This window comes from Pelobates fuscus, chromosome 7 (assembly GCF_036172605.1).
Source record: "Pelobates fuscus isolate aPelFus1 chromosome 7, aPelFus1.pri, whole genome shotgun sequence".
NCBI lineage: Eukaryota > Metazoa > Chordata > Amphibia > Anura > Pelobatidae > Pelobates > Pelobates fuscus.
Window position 1 is genome coordinate 68,968,469 of NC_086323.1, and position 19,922 is coordinate 68,988,390.

Below are 19,922 nucleotides of genomic sequence, written 5' to 3' on the forward strand. Positions count from 1 at the left end.
CCACTCAAAGCCAATTAATTGACACCCAAATAGGAAAAAACTGATATTGGTAAAGTGGAATGGGAACTTATACCACAGAAGATCAGAAGGACCACTGGTGCATTGATGACCCAGGTGGGCGTCAAACTATTTAAAAACATTTTGATTTCTAATCATAAGGTTGCCCCCAGAGGCACCATAAGCCCCAAAATGTACTGTAGCTCATATGGTGTTAGAGTTTCCCTTTAAGAGAAATGAAACTACTGCCTAAGCTGATAGCAGACACACTACTGCCATATTGTGAAAGGAGCTATTAACATGACCAGGGCTCCAGTTCCCTGCCAGTTAGCTGATAATTAACCTGTTTGAATAGATATGTATATGCATGTATAGTATGTACTTGCCCAGCATGGTATAGGTACTTGAACTGGCAAAAAAAAAAAACATTGGCTTCTTCCTATGACACCACATCTGTGAATGAGAAGATGGCCCTCATGCTGCAGGGATTTCTGCAAATTGCTGCATTTATAAAACACCAAGTGCTGGGTGGAAACAGTAATTGGGGAATTGCTTACACTAGAAGCTTAGAAAAGAGCCTAGACTGCTATGGAGCTTGTCCTGTCTACCTAATGTGTCTTAAGTGGGTGTTTTATTAGTGATATGAATTGACATACCCACTTTATTAAAAATAAAAACAAATATTGCACAACCTTCGCATGCAATATTCCAGTATCTCGCTAGATAAGCAATTTCTCCGACCAGTTAATGAGTCTGGCCTCCTTTAAATGCGCATATAGCTTCACTTACATCTGTTGGATCTGTACAAATCCATAAATTCATTTCACATAAGTCAGCAATAAGTGCATAAATAAATCACGCGGATGGCTATATAAGCCTAATAAATTTTAGTGTAATGTTTAACTCAAACTGAAGCTCCACGCTAGAGATGATGCTGTGTTTTAAAGCAGGGAAGTGTTTTAAAATACACACATCGGTCTCTCAGTGGAAATTACCAAGATAATATATGTAATTAAATCCTGCACAGTGACAATGTGAAGTTTTCAATGCATTTGGGTGCTTCTAGAGTGGGGACAGGGCTAGAAAAAAAATCCCAATTTCTACAATTGTATGCAATACAACACTCAAATAATGACATCTCGAATTTGGGAGGGGAGACAATTTGGCATTTTGTTACCTGAAAGCAATTTTCCCCTATCCATATGAGCTCTCTCTGTGTAGGCTTTTCCTCTGTGTTTCCTCTGTGTTTGAGCTTGATTTGCTCTATTTTAGATCCAATCTGTTCCTCTATGTCCCCACACGCACTCATGTTGTCCCCTTCTTACTAATGATGTCCCACTCATGGATGTAATACCCTACCTAGAATGATGATGTCAGGTTATCTGATGATGTCGTGGCACATCTAGTGCTTTGACAGGGAGCGTTTAACTGGGCCTCCAGGATTGACGATAATCTTCTAGAACAGAGAATCATGGGAATTGTAGTTCAGCAACATCAGGTTGTGAGAGCAGAGCTTTAGATGCCCGCTCTAGAAAGACACTGATTGCTATTTTGAGGCCTATAGGAACCACTAGAGGCACCAATGCCATGTGGTTGTTATCAAATGGTTCACATCACAATTACTTCCTCATTTATGTATACATCAGAACATAGGTTCTAAATATGTGGAAGAATGGCATTGAGAGACAATCTTACTGTGTTTATATTTTTAGAAGGCATGGAATTATGATGTACATCATCGTAATAGTAGGATGCGCATAAGGTACTGAAGTCTGAAACATATTTTAAACAGGTTGTTTGTGATAGTTATGAAAAGCTGCTTTACAGTCATGTGGAATGTTTTTTGGAAACGAAAAAAAACAAATTCAGACTTTCAACTTTATAAACAGTACATTTTACCTCTTGCTGATTTTAAAGTACCCAATTGGCAAAGGAAATCCAAGCATATTAGGTAATTTGTTATGGTATCTACTGAACCTTTTGCTATTTGGATATAATCCATATGCCTTTCTTTCGTTTATGGTAGATCATCCAATTTATTTGCACTTCAGACACTATGAAATATTTCACATTTGCACTGGAGGTCACAATATGTTTTTAGATAAAGATGAAAACAAATATTGAGCTGTTATTGTTCGTTTAGGGAGTCTGGCTAACAACATTCCAAGTCGTGAAGGGAGTTCATCAACACAAACACTCATCCAACTGGCTGCAAATTATGTGCACATGGGCAGAGCCTGCAGACAGTCAGGTTTCAAAAAAGTTTGCACACGTGGCTGTGCACTGAAAATCAGACTCGCGTATCGGTGCATAAACTATGCACAGTGTTTAATAACTGCAAACAAACGTCTGGCTAAACAGAAACATATTAAACTGTGCATTACTGTGCAACCCATAAGCAAAGGAGCAACACTACACCTCTGCCCGGGAACTGGTGAGTACCCCCCCCCCTTTTTCCCCATCTTAATGTCCCCCATGTGCCACAATGTATCCCCTTATGACCCAACCCCTTATCCCTGCCAGCAGTCATGTCCTCCCTTCCTTAAGACTTCCAGGGAGGTACTTTACTGTGCAACCCATAAGTAAAGGAATATAGAAGCACATCTGATGTGCAAGAATGCTTTTGCTTTTCAATCGACATCATTCTGATGTTTTCACATAATGCATGCATTTAAAAACTGCCAAAAAATAATAATATACAAGATTCTTAGCTCTACCATTTCACCTCTCTGCAATAGATTCTCACGTTTAAATGTGCTGAATTTTGATGCAAATCTCCAGCATCCAGTCTGTCCTGAGCTTTCTCAGCCAATCCTGACACCCCCATTGGTTGCAATTAGAGCACTGTATCATCACAAATCCACTGGTACCCAGAACATATTAACCCCTTAAGGACACATGACGTGTGTGACATGTCATGATTCCCTTTTATTCCAGAAGTTTGGTCCTTAAGGGGTTAATATTATACGAAAGTCAAGGCAGAGATTATTTTCACTGATTATAAGCACACCGTTACCTGCTGCATCTCAAGCATCAATAGATACAAGCCCCTATGCAAATTTCTATATACCATTATACAGCGCTATGGAGTTTGCTGGCGCAATACAAATAATAAAATAATAATAATAAATAATAAGTGACCCTGTCGAACAATAATAAGGTCACTGCACATTATTGACTTTAAGAGGTCGTCTGTGCAAACAAAAAAATATATTCAGTATTGTAGAAGCAAGGTTACAACTCTGTGTTGTCTGCATACGATAATAAACTACACTTATCTAGGTTAAAGGACCACTATAGTGCCAGGAAAACATACTCGTTTTCCTGGCACTATAGTGCCCTGAAGGTGCCCCCACCCTCAGGGACCCCCTCCCGCCGGGCTCTGGAGAGATGAAGGGGTTAAAATCTTACCTTTCTCCAGCGCCAGGCGGGGAGCTTTCCTCCTCCTCTCCACCTTCCTCGCGACGTCATCGGCTGAATGCGCATGCGCGGCAGGAGCCGTGCGCGCATTCAATCGGTCTCATAGGAAAACATTTACAATGCTTTCCTATGGACGCTGGCGTCTTCTCACTGTGATTTTCACAGTGAGAAGCACGCAAGCGCCTCTAGCGGCTGTCAATGAGACAGCCACTAGAGGCTCTGGAAGCAGGATTAACCCTCAGTATAAACATAGCAGTTTCTCTGAAACTGCTATGTTTATTAAAAGAAAGGGTTAATCCTAGAGGGACCTGGCACCCAGACCACTTCATTAAGCTGAAGTGGTCTGGGTGCCTATAGTGGTCCTTTAATGAGATAATTGCACACACCGAAATTTGTGCAGATCAGTCACAGTCATTTTTAGATATTTAAGCAAAGTCCAGTTTTTATAATTTGACAATTTACTGAATCATCAAGCAAAACTGCAGCTACACTATAAATCTGGACTGCAACTGGAACCGACTGAATGAGTCAGAAACCACAACTGTTGTACAAGGAAACAACGCCCACCAGCTGCAAGAACAAGTTCATTTCTTATTCAAAGATATATTTATGAATGGACTGGTTGCCATTTGTATATCCTGGCAAGATAATATTAGATATTAGATACTAGTCCTGTAACATTATCATCGATGCCTTATTGCTTTGCTTATTCTTGCTAGCATTTTCTATAATAAAGACAAGCCGCAATGCACATGGTCATGTGGCTGCTCTTCAATGGGATATTTTAAACAAAGTTGCTCCAGGGATAGTCTAAGCACCATACCCACTGTATGCCAATGTAGGGGTTATGCTGCCATTAGCTGCAAGGATCGCAGTACACCCCAGTTAAAAAAAATTTGAAAACACATTTGCATGACAAAATTAAATTCGGTCCCTATATGGATGGCATTCATTCTGTCCCTTTTCCTTTAATAATGTGCTGGGGGATTAGGTGAGGAGTGGGAAAAGGGAATTCTCCCATGTGTTACCTCATATTTATACCCCTGTAAAACAGGAAGTCATTGTTGAACAACTTCCTGTTCCTAGTTACCCAAGTGTACTAAACAATTTAAAATAACAATGGGAATATACTTCAAATATAGTTTTCTCATTTGAATTTATAGGGGATGCCAATAATTGTGCCGCACATACATTAAACAAAGATGTATTTACTTTTATAAACCTGGGTAGTGTTTGCAATTGTTTGATATCCATAAGAGCAGAGTATTTTTGTGTATTTTTTTTTTTAAACAAAAGATCAAAAGGCTATACAAGAAAGACAGTTTTTCACAACCTTCTTTGCTCATATATACCAAGGTTGCCAATATTAATAGAGGGCATTGTATATCTCTCTTTTTGAGGTATATATTTCAGTGCATCCAAACGTTCTATGCAATTTATAAATTACAAACATATTTAATTATTTGTTTTTGCACACAAATAAGCAGCAATATAGCAAATCAAAAACCTACTTAATGTTGTTGGCAAACGGATTGAATAATATTAAAATGAATGAACTGAGTCTCTTAAAAATGGAGAGGTTGCATAACTTACCGGAACACCAAACCCCACAATTTTAATATCACTTTATCATTACCAGTGTTCTGGCCAAAAACTGATGGCATTTGCATGCCCACCCAAAAACTAATCAGCTTATTTATGAAGAAATCTTTCCCAGAAATGATTTTCGGGTGATGAATATCCAGATGTCTGCATAAACATTTAAGCCTGGCAACGCAATGGCACCAAGTCACACAATTACAACAGGCAATTATAAAGTGTAAAATCTGGATTGCTTCGAATGTTGTAAGTTAAATACTTAATATGGCTCAGTGCTGTATTGGTTATAACACCAAGGGATTTATTACCAAATTCTCTGCCATGGAAAACTTAGTGCTACCCAGAACATCTCATTAATCAGAGTGGTCAGCAGCAAATACAGGACCTGCATCTTATTCCCCTTTACATTTGGCAGAAACATTGAACACAATAACAATTATGTTAATGTATTTAAATCAATAGTGAAAAATAACAGTAAATATTCCCAATTGCCCGTTATTCCTAATGAAAATATCATATTTTATATATATTTTATATAAGTAAAAACAGATGTGTTATTGCAAGTGGCCAATATAAAGATGTCTATGTTGCCACTGGTAACGTAACAAAGTGTATCCCTATTATTTTTAGATTGGAAAATAATCTGGTGATTGAAAAGACAGAAACAAGTAGCAGTAATTAAAAGAGAAACATTAAATGTAGTCCAGGCACTCAGGATCACTTATGCAGCAGTTTTATTGGAAATCAGGAAAAAAACATGCAATGTTTCGATCTTTTTCAAGCAGTAATTAAAAGACGCACTTTATTTTCAAGGCAACACACTCGTCATGGACTGTAAATCAAATTGCAAACTTTAGGTAATATGGCATGGCTTCAGCTAAGTTGGATACATTCTCCAAATCGGCTATTTAATGTTTCCAATTTTGTTTTCAACTTACCACCCATCAGTGTTTAGCAAATACTCTGATACTACATCATGCAGCAAAATAGTAAAATTTCTACAGAGACACAAGTTCTTCTTGATTCTTAATCGTGTTATCTTATAAGATCAGTTTTCTGTTGAAAATGGACATTAGCCATAACCATTATAATCACCAGAACCACTACAGCTTAAAGGGACACTATAGTCACCAGAACAACTACAGCTTTATGTAGTTGTTCTGGTGAGTATAGTCAGTCCCTGCAGTCTTTTTTCGCAATAAACACTGTTGTTTCAGAGAAATTGCAGTGTTTACATTACAGCCTAGGAACACCTCCAGTGGCCATTCCTCAGATGGCTACTAGAGGTGCTTCCTGGGGCAGTGCTGCACACTGTGCAGGCAGAGCATTGCAAATGCAACTGTTGTAGAGAAAAGGCAGTGTTAACTCTGCTGCCTATAACCACCTCTAGTGGCTGCCACTCGGGCAGCCACTAGATTGACTTCCTGGCTTTGGTCCTATTTAGCTCTGGAAATACTATGCATGGAGACAATGAAGGCTCCACATGGGGATGTATTGATTCAACGCATCCCTATGAGGAGATTTTGATTAGCTCAGTTCTGACTGCTGCAGGGCAGTAATTTGCACACTAGCCTTCCTATAGGGAAGCATGGTATTGGCTTAGATCATCAGGATCTCAGCAAGAGATTTACATTGCAGCAAGGAGACCAGCACGTCACAGGATATAGGGATATCTGCTTGCTTTAACCTTCAAGGACCAGAAGTTCTATAATCTATTCTATGCTCACTGTATCTTACTATAATAGAAGAATAAAAGTATGCACTATATATTTTATTCTTTTCACTTTTGGCCGGAACCACACCGCTGTTGGACCACTGCATTATCGGTTACACTCCATATATCCTTGAGTGGGGATTATTCCACTTCACACATTCTATACCAGAGCTGGATTTTAGCTCTGGAAATTGTGAGTAGTACCTTATTACTATTATTCTAATATCCAAGTATTCTTACCTACTGCACCATTGGATTTACGTCTTTCTGTTTCTTTTCCCATATGGTCTACCGAATTACAAGCTTGTACCCGTGACAAATTACTTAATCTGCTGCTCTACAAGAACTTTTCCTACCACTGTGGATTACATTACATTGGACTAGTGTTAAGTTATTTGGACTACATTTTATTATTCACCTGTACATAGTATCTATATTTAAGGCGCACCCTTTTTCTTGTTCTTTTGCTGTGTTTCAATTTATCTAAGGGGACTAAAGGGACCCCCCCCTTTTTTAGGTGTGCTGCCTGTACCATATATATACACCTCTATTTTTCTGGGCACCTTAGCGCTGATCCTTTTCTGACCTTATTAGGAATACATATTTGAGGTTAATGAGCTAGGATCTATTCAAGAAGTCCTAAGGTTTTGCTATCAATTAAAGACACCAGTTACTAGAAAATGAAAGATATGTAAGTTAATTACAGTGATATTATCAGAGAAGGTTTCATGTAATTGCCATTGCAATAATATCAAAGTACACCTGTCAAGAAAAACAAGACATTGATGTGATTTTAAAAGCTAGCCTATCTTTACATTTTTACATCTGCACAATGCATATCTAGCATCGGTGGAAGACAGATTTATTTTATAACTGAGTAAATAAGCTGGGTGAAAAGTTGCTATATATACCCAATAGGGATGTGCATGGGCAAAAAATTAGGTTCGGTTCGGCACTTCCGAAATTCGTGACTTCAGCAATTCGGGACTTTGGCACTTCTGAAATTCTGGACTTAGGGAATTCTGAAATTCCCTAACCCTACCCCTAACTCTACCCCCAAACCTACCAGGGTTAGCGGTAGAGTTAGGGGCATGGTTAGGTTAGGGGTAGGGTTAAGGTTGGGATTAGGAATAGGGTTAAGCTTAGATACATGTCATCATTACCTTAATTTTCCCTCCCTCACCTGTTTTGCCACTTTTGAGAAATCCAAAGCACTTCGGCAATTCGGAACTTTGGACATTCGGAGGCATCCGAATGTCCAAATTGCCGAAATTCAGACGAATTTCAATTCGGACCAAATTAATTGCACATGTCTAATACCCAATATGTCACCCCATTGTCATCTTTGGCCATTGAAAGCAAAGACTGAATTGAGGTTATATTGTAAAAACCCAGATGTTATCTTCTCTCAGTTCATACATATGTTAGCTAAACAGGAATGAATAAATAAAAAGTTCCTGCAAACACACTCAGGTGTTTTTAAACTGTACTACACACAGACAAGCTGGTGGAAAGAAAGAGGTCTCAATGAAAATCAAGACTGCAAAGAAGATGTCACAGAAATGGAACTGCGTCTCTAATCAGTAATTCCAATACTGAATATGAAGACGTGGGAGAATTTTTCTATATCAACTAATTTGGCCTAAAATGTAAAATTAACTTTTACTTTCTTATAATTCACACTATCTGTGTTTAAATGTCCATATGATGAGAAACTGGATTTTAGTTAGGGATATACTTTGTTTTGAACTACTAAATATTAATAAGAAATGTTCTAAACATCTGGTTTTGCAGAGATTAGGATTTATGATTTTTTTTTTATTATTGGTACTGTAACATATGGGTTGGTTGGTAACATGTCATTCACACTTCAGTAAACATACTTAAGATCTTACTGTGCCCTCTGATGCATAAAAAAAGACTTGGCAATGCATACGTTCTATGGAGTCACTATCATCATTACTTATCCAATCCCAGAGCGTTTGAATGATGGAGTGGAAACATGAGAATGGCGTGCACTGCCCAGACTTACTCAAATCCAATCTGAATAACATTTGCAAAGGATCCAAATATGAGCTTCAGCACAGATGTGATTCTGTTTTCAACAAGGCGAAAGGGGGGACGGTAAACAGACAGTGATGGCGGTGATGCAAAGATTTACTCAAATTAAATAGTTTTTCCCGACTGAAATGGTTTATTAAATGTAATATAAAGTGTTGACAACTAATATTCGAAAAGGTCATGGTGCAAGAAATTACTAACAAAGGTAAACCTAATGATAAATCTATATATGTTAAGGAAGTTGAAGCAATGCCCACTTTTGGTCAGTAGTGGACATTGTAATGTTATGATCATTGATAAAGAGATATTGTGATGCAAAACAGTTAAAGCATTGCTAGTTACAGGAATTTCCTATTGGTATCCAGCGTGACAGCACCGGTTTTAGAACTGTGCCCCAATCATGTTCTCTACACATAAACCTCACACAGATTATAGAAACTGCACTGCTCTTTATTGCAATTGTGTTTTTTTTTTTTTAATATTTATTTTTAATAATTAAAAGGGAATGTCCGGATAAAGCCTGCTCACTTGTGACATTAACCCCTTAATGACACATGACATGTGTGACATGTCATGATTCCCTTTTATTCCAGAAGTTCGGTCCTTAAGGGGTTAAACTAAAGTCAGAGCTTTAACAAAATTATGTAATTCTGAATAGGCCTCAAAGTTCTCTTCCTGGAGAACATAAAATGCAGCTCAAGTTGCCTAAAATTTCTACCTCACATACTCCTTTAAAATCACAAACCACAAGATCACTCCTTTGCTATTGTGGTTTATGTGGGACTTGGCATAACTTCAGGAGTAAAAATAAAAATCTAAAACTGATTTATTATAGCTGATCCAAAAGAATTAAGTTAGCAGTGGACATGGCAATCCTGCACCACTCTTCATGCTATAACATTAAGATTTAAAAGGACACTTTAGGCACTATAACCACTTCCTCATTAGCCTGAGGAGTGATAGAGAGACCATCAGCTGACTGCTTTCAGCCTATCACAGCTGCCCATTGCGGCTATTGGGAAATGTAACTTTTTTCTAAGGATTGTAACTTTGCCCAAAAAAGAATGTGACTCTGCCCAAAGAAGCAGACTAGTTTTTTTTTTTTTATTATTATTCTTTATTTTTCTTGTGCATATTAAAGAACATAACGTGAGTCTTGCAGCGCCACAACAGCATCTGCAGGCTTGTCATGAACATTAACTTGTTATGGCATGTGATTGGCTAGCACATTTTAAAAGTATCTTATCATGAGAAACAAACAATTACAAACTGTTCTATCGCGTTTAGGTTAAGCATTAGCAGGAGCATTTGCGGATTTCGTTTACGAACTGTAGGATAAGGACCGTTAGTTACATGCTTAATTTTTTACACATCGAAGAGTAAAGTGTTAGTCAGTTGCTATTAGGGGTTCAGCTAATTATCCCAAAACAAGCTTAACTAAGCATTTTGCTATGTTGGCTATTCTTGTGTAGTGATAATACAATACTATGGTACACCATATAACAATTGCTGGCCTCTGTGTAATGCATAGGTAAGTAGCGCTCTACAGACATAGGCTATAAGGCGTTAAAGAGATCGTAATTTCGCTAAGCCATGCCTATAGCGTTAGGTAACATCGCTGAAACTATCTAAGCATAAGCAAAAGTACAAGTTGTTAGGTCAAGAGTTAACTAGACTTTAAGCCACTGGGAGTTGGTTTCGACATGGTTAACAGTCCCACAACTGCTGAGGATAAAAGTAAAAACGGAAGCATAGTGTACTTGGGCAATGCATCAGGCCTCTGTGTCTGGGTACTTAGCTGCTGTGGGGGCTCTGAACCGGCCAGGTTAAACACAGCAATACCCTTGGGAGGCAGCATGTTGGGCGCTTCAGCCTATGCCCAGCGCTGGAGTGTCCCAGAGGTTGGCATCAGGGTCCCCTTTAGTGGTGTCTCTGCATTGGAATCTAGCTTCGTCCATAGGCTGTGTGGTGTGCTCTTGTGTTGTGACCCGGTTGGATGCTGTAATCCTAAGGGGCAGAGGTGCGCCATGCTGGTTTCTGGTGCTTGGGTCCTGTGAGGTGCGTGTTTGTGGGGCTTGCCTTGGGCTCCAGCGGGTGTTTATGTCCAAGCCTCTTTGTGCCATTTCCCGACTTATCAGTCGCTTGCCTCTGTGTAGCGGGTAACTGCTCTGGGGGCTTGAGGCAGGGGGTCGTAGTGGCGGCGCCGGGCATCCGGGCGTATCAGATTTGCTACTGCTCTCACCGCGTGGCTGTGGGTCATTCCTTGGTTGCAGAGTGTCGTCCAGAAGCTTTTACAAAGCTTGTCAAACATCTCCAGGCGCTGCGTTGGCGGTTGGTTGCTTGCGCCGTTTGGCTTGGGCCTTTGCTGGGCCGCCATCTTGACTGCGTCTCGTTCGAGTAGTACCCCTGTTAGCTGCCTGGCCGGTAAGTCCAGCCGTGGGCTCAGAGTGGCCAGTGGGGACTGGGATATCCCCCACCGGCCCAGGGGGGGGGGGGGGTAGGGTGCTCGCCGAGTTGCTAGGGAGCTCCGAGGTCGGGGAGGGTGGACGCTTCCACCAGGCTTCTGCTCCGTTAGGCCGCACCTGGTTTTTGGTGCCCCCGTGCCCGACGGGCGTTAGAGTGGTATCCCTCACTTCTATGGTGCACCCCCGTCGTGGGTAGTGCACCTTGGTGCGTCTTTGGGCCTCGAGGCCGGAGTTATTTAGCTTTTCCCTGCCCGTCGGACAGGAGCTCATGGGTTCCATGTCCTCTCCGCTTGGCAGTCAGGCTCCGCCCCCCAGAAGCAGATTAGTTTTGATGTCAAATACAACATTCATGTATTAATGGTAAAACATAAGAATCATTGATTGTTTAACACAATAGAGAGCATGAAAATAATGAACATCTCTCAAGATAAGAAAATTACAGAGTGCAGAATAATTGGGCGTAAAGATAAGACCCAAAGCATTGCTTTTGTTTTGTAGAGCTAGTTATGAAATCTTTGAATTAAATAGCTGCTCACATATATCGTCTTAATAATATTGTTGTTTATTTTTAAGTAAAAATAAACAGTTTGGTCAACTAACATGCTCTTGAAGTGCATTAACCACCAACATTATTAACATTATAAATTAATTTAATTTCCAACTACTGGAGTAATTCCAAAACATATAAATTCCAATGTATTCAGTAATGATACATTGAAATAATTATATATATTTTTTTATTTTTTTTTTAACATTGAGCAAAGTTCCTTACTAAAGTACAATAATGTTGCCACTGAAGCACTGGAGTGGAAAAATCAATAAAAAAAAATGTAGCAATATAATGATATGTTCTAATTTATTGGATAAAACCTGAGCCCGGGATAGCTCATTCCAGTTTTGCAGAGGAAAGTTATTTGTGGCATAAAATAATTTAAGGTCTTTATGAATGCAGACTAGCCAAAACCACAAGGATTAAGCTGGTTTTCTTATTTGTCGAATTATGGAATGTGTATAGGACATATATTCTATTAATTTGTTTATTCTGGTCTGGTAGAAAGTCTGCATATACAAGTCTTCCTGGCGTGTAGGAACTGAAGTTGGCTGTGCGATTGGCTGAAGAAAAGTGCAGACATTCTGCACATACAATACAAGATCAAACATCACAGAATAGACAATATTTTCTGTTTTATTTAGAGAGGAGTTAGGGGTACATATCAAACCAAGAAAAGAATGCTGAAATTGTTCCAGAACTCAGAATTGGCTTCAATTATTCCTTGTGTTTGAAAGCATCTTGATGATGTGCCAATATAGGGGAAAAATTTAACAAAGTCTGGGACAAGACAGTACATGATAAGGATGGAAAGGACCGCTAAATGCAATTTGTTCTAAATAATGTTTGCAGCTGTCTTTGTAGGATTGGAATTAAAACAAAATATGTCCAGAATTATGTTTTATTTGCAGTGAAGTCAGCACAGTGCATCAGCCCAAAAATGAACTGTGAAATTGCGACACTGAAACCACTTAATCCAAAATTATTTGTTAAGAAAAAAAGAGAGAATTCAGAACTGTCCGTTTCAAGCATTTCCTTCTATAAGGTTTGGTTAAACAATATATAACCAAAAGACAGGATAGTTATATTGTATGCTAATAATTATCTGCAATAAAGAAAAATACACATACCTGACAAGTGCCCAGAGTCCTAGCCCCTAGTCCTGACATTTAAATATATATTAAAATACAATTGGAACATGTGCACATACAGAAGAAACATTATAGTAGCATTATAGTGCACCATTTTGTGAAGCCATGACACCCTAGACTTGAATTTCCAAATGTCAAATTGACTGTAGAGCTGCTTAGGAATATAAAACACAGAATATTTGTATCTAAGGGCAGACTGACCATTTGTGCACTTGGGTAGTGCCCAAGCAAGAGAGGGGCCTATCCTGCCCCTGCTGTGTTACGTGGCTCAGTGCCAGCCCATGTGGGCAATCCGCCATGATCACTTAATGGGGGTGGCATCTTTAAATTTAATTAGTGGCATCTGGCCAGTTTTCATTCCCCTGTGACAGTAGGGCCCTGTCCTTTTCCTTAAATACAGTTTGCCAAAAAAGACCCTCCATGCAGCACCATAGCTTGAGGAGCTGCACCAACCAAAAGGATGCTGGGGCAGCCATCTTTAAATGTGGAAAGTGTCCAGCCGCGGCAATTTCCCAAGCAGAGCTAGAATTGTGAAATCAGATACGAGGCGAGCTCTGCCCACATTTCAGGAAAGGACAAGAGAAGCAGCAGAGCGGCTAAACTAGATAAGATTCATCATAATAACGTCTAATTTTAAAAAATTATTTTTACTATTTTTAATTGTTATTATTTTATTTGTGGTTGTGAAGTTTAATGAGGAACAAGGTTTATAAAATGTGCTAGTGAGCAATTAATTTGCTTTACAATTAATATTAATGGAATAAAGTTGTGTGAGGAGAGGACAGTATTTCCCTGTATATGTATACAGCCAGAGAGGGAAAGCACTAAGCTGTATGTTTTGGTTCTTCAATGCAAGAAAATAAAGTTAAAGGTTTACTCCAACCCTTTAAAAAACTTTTTTTTTTTTTTTATGAATAGTGCCGTATAATGCTAATCATCACTACAGCCCTTATACTCTCATTACAACCCCAATTTCCTCACTACAGCCTCTACTGTACCACTACTGCCCTTATTTTCTATTAGAGCTCCTGTCTCTTCACTACAGCCCTGTACCCCCTCTACAGCCTTTTCCCTACCTAATAAAGACCTTAACCCCATTTACATCTCTCAACTTCAACTCAGCACCCATCTCCAGAAACTACCCCTCCTGCCAGCCCCTATCACCCCACTATAGCTCTTATCTTTCATTACAGCCTCTAACCACCCCACACAACAGTTATCCCCCCTACAACACCTCCACACTTCAGACTCTAAGCAATCACCTTAGCCCCTATTCCCCTACAACAGTTCCAGACCACCACACTACAACTACTCTAACTAAACCCCTACCTCCCACATTAAAACATTTTCTGTAACACAAAGATGTACATGTGGTTGGGGCTTACATAGCTTGCAAGTTGGTGGGCACAGGGAGGTCCCATGATCTCCTATTGCCTGGAGGCCTCATGAGTTGTTGGCCCGCCCCTGTTCGTATCATGAATGAAATGCAGCAGCAATCATTTACAATAAAATCTGCTTCATCAAACAAATTAGACAGACATATATATTTCTGTTTAAGTAATCTGATCCCGCTAGAAAACAGTGCTTCTCAAACATAGTTCAAGACCTACCTGTATGAGAATAAATGTACCACAATGCTCCTGTCAGAAGTGCGCCGATGATGAATCCTGCAAACGCAATCCCTACTACAGTTGGTGTATCCAGACCGTAGAAGATGACTAGTGGAAAAAAAGAAATAAAATAAAATATTTAAAATGAACACAATCTTATATATATATATATAAAAAGTTTTTTTTTTATCCTTATTTTAGGAATAACAATAAATCACAGTAACTAAAAGGATCAACGTGCCCTGGGTAGCATGGCCCTACCACGTAGATGTTACAAATCAGGGGCTTTGAGAACCAGGTAGAACAATTCAAGAAGATGAAGAATGTTTTTTTTTTTTTGCAGAGGCACTTAACTGCAGTGGCCTTTTAATACTGCTCTGACAGTATTACCAAGATTGAAGGAAATATCACTTATTTCTACATGTGTACTGCCATTTCAGCCAACTTTATTTTGTAACCTACAAGGACCTATTTGGCCTTGTTCCCATTTGTAGGTGGAGATCGGAAATGCTTGTAAAATAAGCGATGTCAGGCTAAGGACAGAAATCACAGAAATAGAATCCATTGTTCTTAAAATTTGGCAAAAATGGAAATGTTTGAAATTAATTCCAGACAAAAAAAAAATACACTTCCTTTACTTGAAAAAAGTCACAGAGACACCCTTTACTGATATACACGAATATGGTTCTATTCATTGAAAACCCTTGAGGTATCCATTCTTATTAAATTAGGTATATCCGTTTCATTCTGGTAATACAGAGGACAGCAGTGGAGTATGGAGATAAGAAACGGAAAGCTGATTTATTTTTTAACTAACCAGGCACAAACACAACGTAAAAATGATACAACTGACAGTTACTTTTACTAGGTGATAGTTAACTCTGCCACCCCAGATGTTCGTGAACTACATTTGGTGAGTTTTAGGGGATCTGACACTTATCTGAAATTTTGCACCATTCAGTAAAACATTAAAAATAAAGATAAAGTGCGTTAACCTTTTTTGCATATTATTTTGATTTATATTTAGCAAATAATATAATTTAGATCTTGCAAATCACATCGTAATCCAGTTTAGATCTGGAATAACCAGGGCATGAGGGAAAAATCTAGTAACATTATTTCTGTTTCTACAGTTCTCTGCATGCCTCCTCTAGGCTTGCTGCCACTTAAGGATGGAGCATAGTAATGACTGACAGCGAGTCAAAATGGAGTCTCCCAGTAGCAGGATAAAGAGGTCTGGATTTCTATTTTTATATTAATATATTGTATTTTTTCGCACCCCAAAAGAGGCATATTTGTTCAATGTTAGCAATGAGTAAACATATTATAAAAAATCCTAGGAAGTTATGTTTCCCTTTAAGGGCAATAATTTTTTATATGAGTCATGACATATGACATGCCAAGACAGTCATGAATATTAACAGCTGCCAAAGCCCTTGTAATGAAGGTATAGTTATTAATGTACATACCTGGTGGACCACTTTTAGCGTTTGTATTTGCAGAATCTGTTGAAAATAAAAAGCTGCAGTTACACAGGTTGAAAATATATACATAAATATATGGAACATTAAAAACAGTTTCTCCAGCAATATAGTGAAGCACCATATGCTAGCTAACAGTAATGACTAACATTTCTACATTTTCAGCCTTCCTACTGAGCAAAGTGATCAATTAGGTCATATGTAAATACTGATTTAAATATGTAATTTCGCAAAGGATTCTGTGAAAAAGACTACTTGCAGCCAAAACGTTGGGAGGATTTCTTTCTGTCCATACTTTGTGAAGGTAACATTGCATGCAGACTAGTATTGCTTGGACCTTTTCATTAGAAATATAGATTTTTTTCAAATTATTCATTCTATTTTTCTGCTTTTGGTATATTATTTTTCGATACATGTCTGGGAAATGTATTATGCATATATAGCTAGTACGAGCTATAAAAAAATACTCTGTCTCACGATGTAGGAGATTTCTTACCTATTTTTTACTTTTTGAATAAACTAAAGGATTGCGCTGTCTGTTCTATTGCACAGTATTTACCTTAACCACTTGATCACTTACTATATCTGCTCTTTGATGGTCTGATTTAGGTTTGGTTGTGTGCTCCTAATATTTAGACACAGTTTGTCAATGCGCATAATCACAAGACTAAAAACACACTGATCTGTGATGTAAGTCATGATTTCTTAAAGGGAAATGAAGTGGTCTGGGTGCCAGGTCCACCTAGGATTAACCCTTTCTGCTGTAAACATAGCCGTTTCAGAGAAACGGCTATGTTTACTCTAGGGCTAATCCAGCCTCTAGTGGCTGTCTCATTGACAGCCGCTAGAGGCGCTTCCGCGCTTCTCACTGTGATTTCCTATGAGACTGGCTGAATGCTTTCCTATGAAACTGGCTGAATGCGCGCGCGGCTCTTGCCGCGCAAGGGCATTCAGACGATGACGGAAAAGGAGGAGGAGAGTCTCCAGCACTGAGGGAGCCCGGTGCTGGAGAAAGGTAAGTGATTAACCCCTTCCTCTCCATCCAGCCCTGGGGGCACCCTCAGGGCACTATAGTGCCAGGAAAACGAGTATGTTCTAAAAATTCTAAATGTTTCATAAATATAATTTGAAAATAAATGTTTAGAAACTTGTCAATCACAGAACCTCTAACTATACAGCTCAGTGTTACACATTGTTGACACTTCAGCTGCTTTTAACTATGACTACCATGAATGTTGGCCCTTGAGATGACTAATCTACAACAGTTATCTCTGATACAGGTTTTTCTCTAGACGTACTTGGGCGTACCCTGGAAAGAATAGGAAATACATATGTTTCCCATAAAAATACAATTATTGACTTTCTTTAAATGAACAAGATTATTTTTATAAACAGGGGAATTACAGAAAACAGATGTCATGAGTTAGACACCATTTATGAAACAAGTGATATGCATGAAACATAGCTGATAACTGACATGACAGGCTGTTGCCCTATAGTGTGAAGTCATTCATGCACATCCAGGTGGTAAGGCAGCCTTACCAAACACCAAATTATTTCTGTCTTATTAGACAGACTGTATCAGGTGTATAAGTGAATGCTCAGTGGTCCATATGTGCATCTCCCCACAGGAACAAAATGGAAGCTTTTTGTACATGAATGTGCAACATAAATTGGTTTTCAATTTCCTGAATGAAAGTACTACATGTTGTACTGTGTGTTAGCCAGTATTGTACATGTGAAGTCATGTTCCTTAATGTGGAACTGTCAACCTTTCCCCCAAAACAATTAGTATTTCATAAAGATGGAATCTTTATGAAAATTTTCACTTTGACTGGGTTGGAATTTCACTGAAATTCCAACCCAGTCCAAAAATATACTGAGAAAAAGACTACTTTGTGTCTGTACATTTCCTACGCCTCACACTTCCAGACCCTGGACGGAGCTACCGCCGTCTAGAAGTGTCAATCCCCCCAGCTGTCACCAGTGACAGCGGCAGGGAATTGGCTCTGTCTAAGGAGGATCGCGTGGTCTCACAGGATCCCCATAGATCTCAATGCTGTACTCTGTGACGTCAGCACCTGGCACTGAAGAGGACCCACTTTACCTATCTCCCTCTCCACCTTCTGCCCACCGGACCCGCAGCAGTGATGTCAGCGTCAGGGGTCTTTGCAGTCTCCAGACAGTGACAGTGCCACTTTAATGCACAATATTCTCTCATTAGGGAATCAAGGATGGTCTCGAAGCAATAGCCACTCCCTGAGCATGCCAGTAATCAGTGGAGGAATAATGGCGACTCTGCAGTCTATATTAACTTTAGTTTTATGTTCCTAATAATGTATTAAGAATTATGATAAAATCACATTGGGTTACATTCATGTAAATAATCACATCTTTATATACTAAACTTAAGCTGGAACATTACGGGAAAATAGGTTTGTTTGTTTTTTCCAGCAATTCCAATATAGATTTGTTACCATAATACGTGCTTAAAAATATTCGTGGCAGAAGTTGTCTTTTACTCGTTAAACAAAGAGATAAGGCTTCAGACGGAGATGTTGCAGTCTGGAATTCATAATATCCCTATCTCGCACAGTTACATTCTTTCCTGAACAAAGTTATCGCCATGTCACCCTCGGATCAACAACACCACTAATCTCAGTACTTTAGTAAAGATATCACATGTGTACAATTCTTCCATGCATGTATAGAACGCTTTGGGGACATCTTGTTAGCCCTTTTGGCATGCGTTTTAATAAAAACAAACTGCATAGTTACAGTTTAGATGTTCCTTGTAAGGTGCACCGCCTAGTCCTCAAACAATTAAAAATTACTCCATAGGAAAAAATACATATGCATTATGAAATGCAAGACTGACACCACATAAGGAACTAAAGAACTTGTGTTACCATTTCAATGGCAGGCTTCACATGGAGGGAGATGAGCACTTTTAATGGGGTAAACAACAAGCAGAATTATTTTTCTTTCTTTCTTAAAAACAACTTCCAGAAACATCCATTGTGCCCATAAAATGTAGCACATTTAAAGGGACACTGTAGGCACCCAGACCACTTCAGCTCATTGAAGTGGTCTGGGTGCTGTGCAAAGGTGTATTTTGGATCTGTGCTGCCCTAGGCATGACGGAAGTCCCCCTAATTTACCCCACCCCTTCCTGCCAAGGCCACGCCTCTTCCTGTTAAAGACTAACACACACTTAGACCGACAGACACACACTCTCAGATACACTGACATACACACACACTCACTGATTTGACACAATCTGACAGAGACACACAATCACTGACTCACTCATAGACACACAATGACATACACATAGATAAAGTTTTTTTAACCCTTTATTAACCGGGGGTGCAAGGGAGGGGGCAGGCAGAGGGATCGGTAGTGTTAGGAATACAGCTTTGTATTCCTGGCACTATAGTATCCCTTTAAGTGATAAGTTCAATACTGCTATAAAAATTTAAAGGACAAGAATCATTATTGAGTTACTTCCTAGAGTGGACAGAGCTCATGGCAGAAACTACAAAGCCTGGGTATTCACAGGAAGATCTAGATCTTCAAATATGAGTATATTTTTTATTTATTTTAATCATATAAAACGTATTGTATGTTATAAATGCAATATCTATATAATGGGTCTACTCTAACCAGACCGTCCCTTTAACAGTTCAGTTGTAAGACTAAAAAAAAACCTTTTTCTGTTATTTTAATATGTCTCATTTCCCTCTGTGCTAGTTTTGCAGTGTACAGCACTAAACATCAGACTGCGTGATGTTTATACATCTACAAGAACCGACAGTTTATACGACGTGTGTTGTATGCTTAGCATGTAGAAAACAAGAACGTAAAGTAATTA

The 19,922-nt window shown here is 39.0% G+C and overlaps 1 protein-coding gene across 2 annotated transcripts in view; it reads right to left on the reverse strand.

Moving 5' to 3' along the window:
• Positions 1–19,922, reverse strand: part of TGFBR3 (transforming growth factor beta receptor 3) — a 201,530-nt gene that overhangs the window by 16,805 nt on the left and 164,803 nt on the right. For both annotated transcript variants that reach the window (XM_063428390.1, XM_063428389.1), the window contains 2 exons: positions 16,037–16,072; positions 14,568–14,675 (listed from right to left, as the gene is read on the reverse strand). In XM_063428390.1, coding sequence (XP_063284460.1) covers positions 14,568–14,675; positions 16,037–16,072 — 144 coding nt within the window. The remainder of the gene's footprint in view (positions 1–14,567; positions 14,676–16,036; positions 16,073–19,922) is intronic.